Source organism: Corvus cornix, chromosome 1A, assembly GCF_000738735.6.
Source record: "Corvus cornix cornix isolate S_Up_H32 chromosome 1A, ASM73873v5, whole genome shotgun sequence".
Taxonomy (NCBI): domain Eukaryota; kingdom Metazoa; phylum Chordata; class Aves; order Passeriformes; family Corvidae; genus Corvus; species Corvus cornix.
The window spans coordinates 8779473-8793602 of record NC_047057.1 but is presented as its reverse complement, the minus strand read 5'-3'; the positions used below and the strand labels follow the sequence as shown (position 1 = coordinate 8793602).

The window sequence follows — 14130 nt, the reverse complement described above, 5'->3', positions numbered from 1 at the left end:
CTTGAAGTGTTAATAGGACTCTAAATTGTAAAAAATTCAGACCTCTAGTGGAAGAAATAATCTTAAATCTAGGTACAGCCACATGGTTAAAGGAAAAGATAAATAAGTACAATTTAATATTTATACAGGGATAGGATTGTTGAGAACTGTTTCCAGATGTGAGCGAGATTGTCTTTTTAACTCAGTTCCCAGAGAATTTGTTTGAAGCACACAAAAAAAGCACGTGACAAAATTCAAGCACAAAAGGAAATTCAGGGGAACATCTACACCTTCTCTGGATTTCTGGCCTGAATTCAGTCTCAAGATAAGACTTCCTGTTCATAAGCAATGAACCAACATTATTCAGGCCTGGTGACTTAGCCTGTTGCTAAGTGTATTAACACAGTGTCAGACAGACCTGCATGTGCAGTTCACAAATTGCATGAAAGCCTTATGAATTATGCAAATGAGATTTCTCCCAGGTCACTCTTTAGGACTGGTTTATGCACGTTTAAAATGAAGATCCAGCTGCCACCAGTGTCTGGAGAACTTTCATTAAACCACAGTCCAGCGATGTCACTTCAAAGCAAAGTTAAAAAAACTTTGCACTTTAAATTTAGATGACTCCTCCCTCAACACCCAGCTGTACTGAAACCCAAATAGCAACTGTTTCTGCAAAAGGTAATTCTTCCTTTATACAGAAATACAGTTTTTACAGAAATCAAAATGTTATTCCCTTTTTCTGAGCTGAATCATAGAACTAAAACGGAAAATTAAAGGCACTGAATTAAGCCTTTTGCAGCACAACCACAAGACCACCTACGTCTCAGACCAAAAATCACTTCAGGATGTTTTACAGCAACTATAAAAACTGTAACAAAGTACCAACTCCTTTTACCTGGAATTACGCTCAGATAACAAGAAACCAAGGGAAACACCTATGCCTTGTGCTCCAACACTAGAAGAGTTATGTTACCTGACATTCTGCCATGATATTAAGAAATGAACCTACTCCCTGCTCCTGAGGAATGTGAGCAAACAGAAATATCCACCTTCAAACAGCTGGATTATCCCTGCCTTTTTCTCTCTATTCATTCTCCAGGGAGAACATTCCTTGCTGAACTACAAGTCTGGTGATCAGCTTAGTCCTGAATAAACAAGCAAAACATCATGGATATGAGAGATTCAAGGTTTTAATTCTACTGGGAACAACTACCTTGTTTTCCCTTTTCAGTGCTCACATGTAGAGCAGGTCTGCAAAGGTCAGCTGTGGATGCCCCATCTCCCTAGAAACATTTAAGGACAAGTGGGATGGGCATTGGAGCACCCTGGTGAAGTGAAAGGTGTCCCTGCCTGTGGCAGGAGAAGTTGAAACTAGATGAACTTTAAAGTCCCTTCCAACTCACACCATTCTATGATTCTGTGAAATCATAAAGTCTTAACATTCCAGTTTTAAAGTTGAAAATTTCAGAATATCACAGAAGATACACATCAATGTGTTAACAAAGCCAAGAAATTCCACTCTTAAAATCAGTATACTTCTGCTCTTAATATAGAAATAGAAGAAATCTTGCATTTCTTACCTAAATAAAGACACGTTTCAGGGGAAATTTGCTTGAAATAATTACTTTTTTTTTTAACCACATTATGAAGATTTGATTTATTTTTGCCTTACAAGCATGGTAAATCACATCAGATAAAAATGTCAAGAAAAGTCTCTCTTAATAAACATATTGATAGGATTTACTCTAAGTGTTAAAGCTTAAATGTACAGTTTCTACCCTAAAGCTGACAGGCTGTTGACAGATGTGTCTTTGCATTAGTTTCACGAATACAAACACTTATGCTGAGTCTATGCACTGCTTAGCTGTAGATGTTTTATGCGTGCGACAGGTCATGTGCAAAATCTTCTGCAACTTGCCTCAGTTTAGCTGAACAGGCATTTTGCATCCAAAGGTGAAAAAATCTTTGATTACAGATACGCAATCTGTACAAGTGCCAAAGATGACTGTGACTGGCATGTGACTTGATTCTGTGGCACACTGGTGTAAAGCCATTTCTTTATCACATTAGACAGGTGCTCACAATTTTTTTGTTGCTGCTGAATGGATGAATTTCAATCTTCACTTCCAGACTTTACTGACAGTTCCTGGTGCTCTCATGGAGACCATTCCTAGGGCTGTTCACTCCATTGAACCCTACCATGTGGGACTTCTGGACAGTCTAATAATATCAGAGCTGGGGAGCTCACTGCCACAGGGAGCTCAGGAGGCACAAAGCTCACAAAACAGAAAAACTGGGTATCTTTGCAAAATGTCAATTCCAATGGGTGGCTTTCACAACTTTTTTTGGTTCTGACAGGCTACAATTCCTAATTTTTTCTTGGCTCAGCTACCCTTGATTACTAATATGTATCACAGAAATGGACAGCACATAAGAACTACAAAAGCGGACATAGTGGCCAGCAATAATTTTTCTTTGGAACAGGAAGCCACCATTTATGTTCATTCCAGTGTTCACATAGAGACAATGACTATGACAGACAAGAAAGTGAAAATGTAATGTAACCACATAGCTTGTTGTCTGAAAATTAAATGTGTCACCACTGAAAGCAATGTTATCTGGATTTTTTATTATGTGATTAGCTACCAGGTCACTTTTCAGCCTTTCACTTACACTAGATTAGATAAAACATTACACTAATTTCCTTTACAAGCTGCATTAAAGAAGAAAATTGTATTTAAAGCAACAGTTCAAAGACATAGAGAGATAATTTAATCATCTTAGTCATAGTGTCCATAATATCTTTCCCTGAAATGTTGTAAAAAGCCCATTTTCCATTGGAAGAAATGCATGAATAATGAAAGGACACTGTCTAAAGGACAACGTATCATTTAACTGAAAATCTTAGAAAGAGATCCATTTTATTCTTACTCTTTCAGTCCCACCAACTGCCTAAGGATCAACTTTTTTGCTCAATTGTCATGAAAAAAAAGCCTGTGAATCATATACATGAACACATGAACACCCTTTTCACCTGCAGTGTTTATGAATGCAGACAAAGACATAATCCTGATTCATGAACTATTTAAAAAGTGATGGGATATTCATCCATGCACAAAGTATTCATATACACATTCCATTTCCTTAAGGTAGTGAAAGATCAATCTTTCATTTCCATTTTATTCTTTTATGTTCGGCTCTAGTAAATTCTCTTCTCCAGAGTGAGCTGTTTTGTAATTTTTTCTGTACTGAACTTCACTCTTTTGAATGGCTTAACAGGCCCCTTCTACCTTTCAATTTTTATAACTAGGAAATTAGGAATTCTCCAGTCAGGAGGCACAAAAGTGTAAAGAGAGAATTAATAAAGACTGTAGCAGCTGTGGGCACTGTACATACACAGAATGAATAAAAAACAGTCCAGTGCTAAAAATATTTCCAAGTTAAGGTAGCATCTTACTTTCACATTTAGGATAATCCAAATGTGATCCTGTATTTAAACTTAAGTAGAATAACACCATGTGGGTCTAACAACAAAGGTGTACAGTTGAAAAAATGTCAAAAAGGTTTACACTTTGCCAACAATAACACTGTGTGTATGCTTTCAGAGAACTTTTGAATGTGATAAAATGTACGAAAGAAATCACTGTCCAGTCTTTCCTGTGCTTCAAAATGATACAGCTCTAAACCCATGGTACAAAAAAATGGACATCCTGGAAGGAATACTGCAAGTCTTGTGGAACCCAGATAATTTAGATCTTGTGCTGTAGAACTCTCCTTTATAACATAACTGGACTGAGCAATTGAGAACTGAAACTGATATAGAAACTGCAAAAGCAATTTATTCCCCTTTTCCAGATGCTGATGAGGTCAATCAATTACATTCTGCAAGGATCACCATAAATCTTTTTTCTTTTAATGGCCATATGACTTTCTTCCTTTAAACTTCAAGTACCTGATCTCAGCATAAACTAACTTAACCTCAGACATATAATTATCAAAACTCTATCAGAGAGTATAAAAAGCTTAATGTTTAACATAGCATCAAAGCTGAAGTCAGCCATGATGGTTAGGGGAGGTTTACAGAGGAGCTTCCTCACTTTCTGCTGCATGGCCAAGTTAGTGCAGTCAACTTTGTATTCATGGAAGACTTTTAACCTCCTTGCATCTGTCTACTTGCACCCTACCTTCCACAAAAATGTCCCCCTCATTTATTTAGACTGTAACTACTTTGAGACATGGGCTATTTGCTGCCTGATGGCTGCACACTAGTGAAAACCACGTAGCTCACTGCCGTTTGGGTTCAAGGCAAAACCATAAAGAAAATGTTGGTAAAAAAACCAAACAATGGTGTACAAGCTCTTTGTTCTCATGTCTCATTAAAGAATAATGTATGTGTTCAAACTCTACTGTAAAGGCCTTTAAACAATGAGCTCTTTATAGAATTTATCATCCATCATAGAAGGATACAATTTATATCATATATATATATATGTATCTGTAAAATAAGTGAACTGAATCATTTGTTCTTAGAAATAGTTTTACTATACTTTTACAAGTATAGTAAAACTGTTTCTTACAATCCAAGAGCAACGTTCTTGAAGATGCGGTTTCAAATCCTTTACATGAAACTTTAGTGCTTGTGCTAGTTTCCCCCACTGTGCTTATCCTGCATTAGTGAACGATATTTATATGCAGTGCCAATGCCATAACTACAGCTTTCCCTTCAAACTTCCAAGTACTGTTTTCCAAGCAATAACAGCATGGAAAGAATTTAATGCTGCACAATTATGTGAAGCTGCAGGAACTATTTACAGTGGGAGCCTTGGAGGGTACAACCAGATAATTCTGCACTTGAAAGCCACCAAAAATTATCAAACAGAGAGAACAAACCCTCTTTATCCTCACTCATATTCACTCATATAATCACTCATATTCAAAGATAACTGAACATAAAAGACAAATATTGCTGAAAAAATTGAATGGCAACTCTTCCAGAATTCTGACAAGATACTGACACATCAACTGACAGAAGGTAATGGTCTCAGATAAAAGGACAGCCAAGAACATATCATATTATAAAGGTACTTTTTTTTGATTCCCAAATATGAAATCTTATTTCTCAAGGAAAACAAATACTGCAGAAATGAAAATTTTGATCCTAATGTCAGCCTCCTCTCACCCCTATTATAAACAGCCCTCAAAATTTGTATAAGTTCCTGATAATCTTCCTTATCCAAAACAAACAAATTAAAAATGGATTTGTGATATGAGACCTTTTGGTGTGGGAAAGATAAAAGATGTACACACTGGGACATGAGATTATCCACAGAATCACACATGGCCAAGAAACCTCATGAGGGTCAAAAAGGACAGCTAACTAAGGCAATTTTAAATCTGGTGTTATCTGTCTCTCAGAAGGCACATGCAGTCATTTCAAGGTAAACGCACTACAGACTGTGCCACAAGAGCTGGGTGTTGTATGATTAGAAAGGAAATGCTTTCAGTTTTCTGAAGAATTGTCAGTAACACCTACACTACCAATGAATAGCCATATAAAACACAAAGTGCCATCCAAATTCGGAAAATGGACTTGTTCTGTTATTTCCCAAATATTAGTAAGACTGTAATATGGACTTGTCTGTTTCCAGGCAAAGCAGTGAAGGAGATAACCACTGCTTTAGACAGCAGATATTCCTCTGGACTTGTCAGTAAGGTGTGCAAAAAGACTACATACACAAGGTACTGGAAATGAGTGTGTCTGTCCTCATGCTGTACTAACAGCTGTAGAATTGCATATTAAAAAAAAAAAAAAAAGCAAGCAAATACTTCTTACCATAAAACCCTCAGTGTACTGAAACTGAGCTCTGGAACTGTCTTCTGCTGTGGGACTCAGGGGCTTAGGATCAGACATAGAGCGTTGCATCATCTTTGCTGCCTTTGGGCTTGATGGAGGAACCTTGGCCATGTCAGCATGTAGCATCTTCTGAGGGCTGATGTCATCAGTCATGGGTTTTTCATAAGGTACAAATGCTGACTCTATCACTTTGCTTGGTGAAATGGGTGAAATGGGTGAATAGAGAACTTTGGGAGATTTGGGAGGGGAAGGGACTACCTGTAATGTGGAGTCTGGACGAAGGTGGGATGAGTATCCTATCTCTAATGGTGTTGGACGTTTTTTATCTTTCTGAGGAGATGAAGCTGACAGATATTGGGGACTTTGAGTGTCTGACTCTGTCTCTGTTTGACATCCCAGACTTTCTCCTTTATATGTCTTTTCTGGAGCTGAAATGTGCTTTATGATTTCAACCTTAGCATCCCATCGGGCCCTGATTGAAGGTGTTCTTATTGTTCCTACAGGTTCTGTTTGCACCGAAATCTCTGCCACTGTCTGAACTGCAATACTAGATACCTTGGAGAATGGTTTAGCTTTGTCTGCCTCAGTGGTGCTCTCAGTGTATTTCCCTACACGGGGCTTCCTTCTGGATCTGCTGGAAAGATCCCATTCATCTTGATCTTCATCATCTGTCTGAACACTTGTATCAACACTCTTCTTAGTTCTCCGTCTCCTGTTTGTGTAACCTCTTTCTGCTCCATCTTCATCATCAGTTTGCACTCCACTGTCCACTATTTTTTTGAAGCACCGGGGCTCTTCTTCCAGGGTCTCCTCAAACTCCTCATAAGGACCACGTAATTTTGGCATAGAACTTCTCTTTTTCAATTGCTTCTCCTCTCTAACATCAATATCCTTAAGAGACATTTCTGAAACCGAGCTTAGGATACCAGACCTGGGTATGTATTGGGTAATGCCATCAGACTGAACTGTATACCACGCTTGGCTTTGTGGAATTTCAATACCCAGCACTCCTGAAGCTGTAGTGGTTGTGTCATCAGTAGGCCAAAATTGGCCATTTTCTGTGGTTGCATACTGTCCTTCCAAGAGTGTTTGATCCGTGGTGGTTTGTGGCGAGCCAGTTCCTGAAGGGTCATAACCATACTGATATATTTGACGAAGTTTTTGCTCCTCTAACTGTTGGTGGAGCTGTTGTTGAAGCTGTTGGAACTGTTCAAGCTGCAACTGCTGCTGGGCTAATGTCTCTTGTCTCATCATAAACTGAGCTTGTCGTTCCTCTTCCTGCTGAAATAAGAGATGATGTTTCATGGATTGCAACTCCTCAAGCTTTTTTTGCACCATAAACTTTTCTTGTTCCCTAAATCTTTGAATTTCCTGACGTTCCCATTCCAGCTCTTCCGCAAAGCGCTGCTGCTTAATTTTCTCAAGCTCAAGAAGTTCCCGCTCCAAATCAAGCTGCTGCTGTTTGCCTTCTTCAGGGGCAATGAGAAGGGCAACCTCATCGTCAATTACATCTGTATAAACTTCGGATGCTGTAGTTAAAGCAGGTATCAAGCTGGCTGGCTCAGTGGTAATAGTTTCTATAGTATGAGGTGGCAACCCTGTCTCCATACTAATGGCAGTAATTGCATTATCTTTTTCAGCTGCCACAGTTGTCAAGAAACTGTATGATCTTGGGAGTGGTTGAGTCTGTTGCAAAGTTGATAAAGAGGGCACTGAGTCAATTGTTTGGAGAGTAGGTAAATCTCTGACACTTGTACTGAAAATAGAACCAGGTTGTGTGGTGATGGCAAATGTGGATGGGATTGGAGTTGCTACTGAAGAATAAACAACACCATTGGATGATCTTAAAACACTTCCAACGCCAAACTGCGAACCCACAGATGACACCATTCTTGCTTGGGAATACTGCGGTGTACTGAGCCCGAGGCCAGAAATCTGCCGAGTCTCTGCATATGGACCCGTAGTCTTGCTTGAGTAATCCATAACCTCACCTGAAATTACAGGGCAAAGTTACAGTCCAGTCCGACAAAAGAATGTTGCTTTGCGGATTCTGAAAGTCATCCCATCTTGATGAAGTAAATGGGAAGGGGAAACTGCATGCAAATCTTCAGGTTAGTGATCTACTTTGGATGTGAAAGAAACAGCATTTCTGAACATGCAGGCACATGCAGGCACCTCTGTGCAAACACATATGTAAAATGAAGAAATGAAAAACATGTGTAATCCAAAATAATTTGTCACACTGTCCAAAAGAAAGCAAAACAACAGAAGGAGGGGAAAAATAATTTAAAAAAATTATCCTGAAATGAGGTGAGGAACATCAAAATTATATTTCAAAGAAAGATCTGCTGCTGTGTCATACTGACCTGTAGTTACTCTTCCAGAAGTAAGATCTACTGCTGTATCAGTTGCCCCAAATCGATAATCAAAGCTATTCTTGCTTTTGTATGCAAATAGTCCAGCTTCTGATAAATTTGTGTCAGACATAGATGGTTTCATACCTCCCATTCCTCGGTAGCCATATGACCCTGAACGATCATACTGATAATGGTCATCTCTGTAGCCAAAGCGATCTTCAGGAAGTGTAGTAGACGGCTGCTGTGCTGTACAGCTCCTACCAAATGGCAATTTATAAACCATATCACAGCAGACAGCTCTTCTCCCTGCAGTCAGATCTACAGGCTTTTCATCATCTTCTATTACTGTTGTTATGATACCTGAAGTAGTTTCATCCATTGTTACTACTGTTCTGTGGGATTTTGTAGTGCTAAGGTCAACTGCTCCACTCTCTGCTGGCTCCTGAGAAGTGGAGAGATCAGTCCAACCATTTGTAACACCAACAGGTGGTACAGTAACAGGCTTTGTAGTAGCCCATGTCACTGCCTGTGTTGAAGTACCTAGGGATAAATTTATTGGCACTTCATCTCTACCTACAGAGAAGGCCTGGCTGCCTGTTACTCTGTATGCAGGCTCAAAATGTTTTGATGTTGTTAGCTGAAGCGGCGTTGTCATTGCATGTCCCAGATCAACAAGGCTGTCTGTGCTGGTGGCGTAGCTCACAGTGGCAGTGCAGGTCATTACAGTTACTGTCTCAGTGACTACAGGTAGAGAAGTATCGGCAACACATGCAGTGCTAAGATTTATTATGGACGGCTGGACAGTACTTACTGGCCGTCCACCTGTGTCAATTGCTGGCATTTGCCTTCTTACATCCATGGAAACAGCAGAGAGATCCATGCAGCTGTCTCTCATGTCAATGTCCATCTTAGTTAAAGTGCGAAGATCTATGACATCACCCAAAGGATGGAATCTTCCATTCTCTCTGTATCTGGGTTGATCTACAATATGGAGTGGCTCTGGAGGTATAGTAATAGCAACACTACCTAAACCATAACCAGGCACTGGACCCTTAACCACAGACACTGTGGTCTTGGTTAAGTCTGTTGTTACTACTTCTGATTTTGAAATTGGTATTTTTTCAAAAGTTGATTGTGTTGTCACAGGAATAGCTTGCAGTGCACTTGAAATATACATACTCTGACCTGCCATACTTTGAATATCCATAGTTTTCATGGATGTAGTAAAAACTGGTTGCATAGGTTGTAGAATCTGTTCTTTAGAAGGTGCTTCTAAAGGCCAGGTGGTAACGGCCTGACTAGTTATAGCTTCTGTGGGAGTTCCAGGCTCAGAGGGCAATGTGATGACAACATAGGTTTCCTTTGAGGGTTTTGCCAACCTTGGTGAAGATTTGTTAGAGTGTGGAGACAAAGGGGAAGTGGGAGACGGTATTTTGTATTCAGCTGTGGAGACCAAATTCAGAGTCATACTTGAAGTCAATGACAAACTTACTGGTTTGGGTTGTGTTTCTGCTGGCTTATGGACAGCTATTGGGAGCGGAGGAACTGCTGGTTTAGGAGCAATTGGAGGTTTAGTTACTTCAGGGGGCCTGTGACTGAAAACAAGCCCTGCTGGAATGGAGGATGGTTTGGGTGGTACAGGAGGTGGTGTTGGGGTGTATGTTTTTGTGATAGGTACCACATGATTCTTTAATACAGCTGTGGACTCAAGTGTTGGAACAGTTGTGACTGGAGGTATCACTGTGGGAGCTGTTGCAGCTGGAGTCTTAATCTGTGACTTCTTTTTGGGATAAATGGCTGGCTTGGGTAAAATAGGTGGAGGTGGTAATGGTGGTGGAGGAGGTGGAGGAGGAGGAGGAGGTGGGGGTGGAGAAGGATGTGCAGGAGAATCCAAAGAAGAGCTTCTAAAAAGAGAGAATACTTTGGCTGAAACAGCAGGAGCTGAGGAAGGCACAGAGACCATGCTGGTCTTACTTACAATACTGTGAGTGAGTACAGAAGATGTTTCTGATGCAGGCTCTGTAACTGGTACTGGTGCTATACATATAGGTGGTTGCTCAGATGCAGCATTAGTCAAATCAATCCTTGTAATATCAATACCCAATTCTTTGTGTGGCTCTTCAGGATGAATTTTGACACTGCCAGCCTCTACTGTACTTTTAATTTTTCTAGCTGTTTCCTTCTCTGCTTTGGAGGTATCAAAGGTAATGGTATCAGCTGCATATTCCTTGGGTTTTGTAACTGTAGTTGCCACTACTAAAGGTACAGTTTCAGGCAAACAAACTGCAGTTTGCTCCACACTCTCCACATCTGATTCTATAGATGGTTTTTTAGTGGCTCCAGCAATAGATTCATAAGGCATGCTCATTTCAGAGTACTCTTTTGCAGATGTTAAGGGAACCTGTGTTACTACCCTGACACCTTCAGAATCAGCTGGTTTACTTACACCCTCTGCTGGACCTACAAAACCTGTGGTTGTGCTATCTATAGGTGAGGAACTATCCGTGGTACAAACTGAAGATGTAGATGATGTTAAGGAAGCTGTATCAGAAGCTAAAACTGATGCAGCACCTTCTGATGTCTCAGAGTATGTCAATATTGATGTTTCATGAGATATTATTTCTTGAATTTCTCTGGCATAATCTGTTAAGTATTCATCTTCAATTTCCTCTGCTGTAAAATGCTGTGTTATTTTAACATCTGGAATGGACAGTGCTGTGCTACTGACAGGTGACACATCTGAGATTGCTGAAGTAGTGCTTGATGTTAAAGATGTACTATCGACTATTTCTCCACCACCAGATACCTTTGTATCAGATGTGGGCATGAAATCAGAAGTTGGCTGTGTTGGACTAGACCCTGGGGTTAGCTGCATTTTCTGTCTTTTCATAAGCTCTTCATAAGCAGCTTCTGCATCTAACAAATGCTTTTCCTCAATGGTGGAAGTTACTGTGCTGTCTAATACAACTATTTCATGACTTTCTGGGATAATGTAAGAACTAGAAACAATATCTTCTTGAGGCACAATAGTATGTAAAGTCTCAACACTATAGTAGTCTTTCTCTAGATCACTTATTTTCTGTGGTTCATCATAGACCTGTTCTGAAGCTCTTGTTTTTTTCTCTTTTCCTCTCTGTTGTATATATTCACTGCTCTCATCTTGTCTCATGACAAGACTAGTATCAATAGTTCCATTGTAAGTATCCTCCACTAAAGATTCATAAATATAATCCTCTATTAGCATTCCACCATATAATGATTCTTTTTCAAATACTTCATTATTTTCATTTGAAATTTGAAATGACTTGGACTTATGCATCATCTCTTCATATACCTCTTCGGCACTTTTCAATGTCTTTTGACCACTCTCTTCTTTTGGGAGTCCAGTTGGTTGTTCATCTGTTGGTGAGTACAGAGAGACAGCAGTAGGCAATTTGTAAACTTTCTGCACTTCTATTATTTTTTCTGGGCTGATTTCAAAACCTTCAGGTTCTGACTCAATGCTGGGTGAATATTCAGAACAAGAAGATCTGTGCAGCTCTTCCATTTCTGCAGCCTGTCGTAATTCTTCTGTTGGAGATGCATCTTCAATGGGAGAAAGATTACTTGGTGGAGTCTTTGGACGTTCCCTTCTTCTCTGGGCTCTTAGTTCATCCTTATCCTTTTTAGATTTTTTGCTAGAACTTTTTCTTTGTTGCTGTTCTAATTCACGTTGTTTCTCTTGTTCCTTTAGCAGCTCTTCCTCTTCCCGTAGTTCTTCTTCTTCTGAAGAATCTTCAATAGTGGGAAGAAGAGGACCATGTGTCCGATGCCTGGCTTTGCGCTGTTGTTTGCTTTCCCCTCCCAGTTTTTTGTGACTAGGACTGCTGTCACTGTCTTCGTCAAGTGATGACACTGAAGTAGGAGATGTACCTGGTGTGAAACTAGAAGCATGTAAACTAGAAGATCCTTCTCCTCTAGATCTATCTTCTGGTGAATCTGTAAGACTCTCCATCTCTAGCTCAGGCTCTTCATCAAAATATAAAATACCTTTCTGTTGTTCAGATACTTCAGAATATTTGGCTGTTATTGTACTATTTAATTCTATTGTTTTGAAGCGTCGAAGGCCTCCTCCTCCAGATATTGCAAGTTCTTCACCGTCTTGACTTTTACTTTCCCTGTATTTTGGCTCTGGGCTTTCATCAAAAGTCTCATCATCATCATCGTGCCATGAATGTCTTCTTCCTGCATCCTCATCATAGCCTGCACTACTTTTCCGTGCCATTCTTCTGTGTTTTCCAGCTGTTCCTTTGGCTTTGCTTTTCACTTCTTCTTTCTTTTGGCTTTCAGCTGCACTGATCTCTTTGAGTTGATTTCTAATGAATTCATCATCTTCAGAACCTGAAGCATCTTCATCAGCACTCATCTCTATAATCTGTTTTCTAATGAAGTCTTCCTCATCACCTGATCCCTGACTGTCATCTCGTTTGTACTCATCACTGCTTGAAGAACCAACACTAGTTCTTCTTTTTCTCCTTGGGACAGGTGAGTTTTCACTCTCACTGCTATCTTCCACAGAGTCATAACGTTGCTGTCTTCTTGCTGGTATGTCCTCTCCTTCATGGTCTTCCTTGTAATCTGCCTGTGAGGAAGCAGTTCCTTTGCCCTCTTCTACAATGGTTCCTTCACCCTCTTTGATAGCCTTTAAGTCTTCCTCATCTGAACTGTAAGATTCTGGAGTGACGGGCAAAGGCTTTGTTTTAAGTTGATCCTTTGTCTGTTCACCATATGTTTCAGAAAGCTCTTTGCTTTTTGCAGATTTTTCATCAGAAAGAGTACTTGCCTGAGCTTCTAAAATTGAGAGCACAGTACTTTCCAATTTAGCTAGATCTGAGGGGCTTGGTGGACTTTCTTGTGAAATAGTGTCTTTTTTATTAGATTCTTTGAGTAAATCTTTTTCATCAGTGGGGATATGACTTGGAATTTCACCAAGTGAACTTGATATCCCGTCAGAAGAATACCCGGTGTCACTCAGACCTTGTGGACTTTTCTGTTGCTGAGAGCTTGATGTGTCTGATTTGTCATCCTCCTTTTCCTAAAAAAATAAATACATAACGCGTGTGTATATATTTATATATAAATTCTTAATGTCTCCTGGCAATTAAAACATGTGATTCTTTTTCCTAAAGGATGAGTTCATGTCTCAGATGAAGACTGAACAATAATTTTGCTATTCAAAGCTATTAAAATAATACAAAAAAGTTCCTCAAATTTTGATTTTTTGCATTGAATCTAAGCATTGCTTGGCTGTCCACACTGGCAACTGATTTTACTAGTTTCAAGATGTCTTTTATTTTTCAATATAAAATTTAATTGTTTTAAGAACACTTAGTAATCATAATCTGCCATTTGTTCACACAATGGGACAAATTTCCCGGGGGGTTTATTTATATGAAGATTTTATTTACTATGTTTCAAAGCTGTTTTTGTGGTTCTAGATACAAAGTAATATAGCTTGACAAATAGCTGCAGAATTTCTGGAGTCTGCTCCTCTCTTTACCCATTCTACCTTTTATAATTGTCTAGAAATATGTCAATCTTCTCAAATATTGGACTCATGGTTTAATTTTGATAATCGAAGTATTACACATTGCAACATGCCACAGAATACACTGAGTATTGAAGCACGATTTAATGACGTGTGGAATGTCCTCACATATTGGTATGTCCCCTACAGCTGGGCACTGCACAAATATTTTCTGAGTATCTCACAAAAAAGAAGTTTCTCCGTAAATTGGTAATGCAGAGTAAGCTGCTGGTAGGGGTGTGATTGCAGGGAGGAAAGCATGATGGTCAGCCATGATTAAAGGAAGCAAACAAGGCAGGCATTCCTGACTGAGCATCAGAACCAATGTTTTCCTTCTCATTCCTAATTAAACACCCTTAGTCATCCTAGCT

General features: G+C 39.5%; 1 protein-coding gene across 9 annotated transcripts in view; it reads right to left on the bottom strand.

Annotated features, from left to right (window-relative positions):
• PCLO (piccolo presynaptic cytomatrix protein) overlaps window positions 1-14130 on the bottom strand; it is a 326540-nt gene that overhangs the window by 163910 nt on the left and 148500 nt on the right. For all 9 annotated transcript variants that reach the window (XM_039571469.1, XM_039571467.1, XM_039571460.1 and 6 more), the window contains exons 5-6: window positions 8203-13267; window positions 5816-7827 (exon numbers count right to left, since the gene is read on the bottom strand). In XM_039571469.1, the coding sequence (XP_039427403.1) occupies window positions 5816-7827; window positions 8203-13267 (7077 nt within the window). The remainder of the gene's footprint in view (window positions 1-5815; window positions 7828-8202; window positions 13268-14130) is intronic.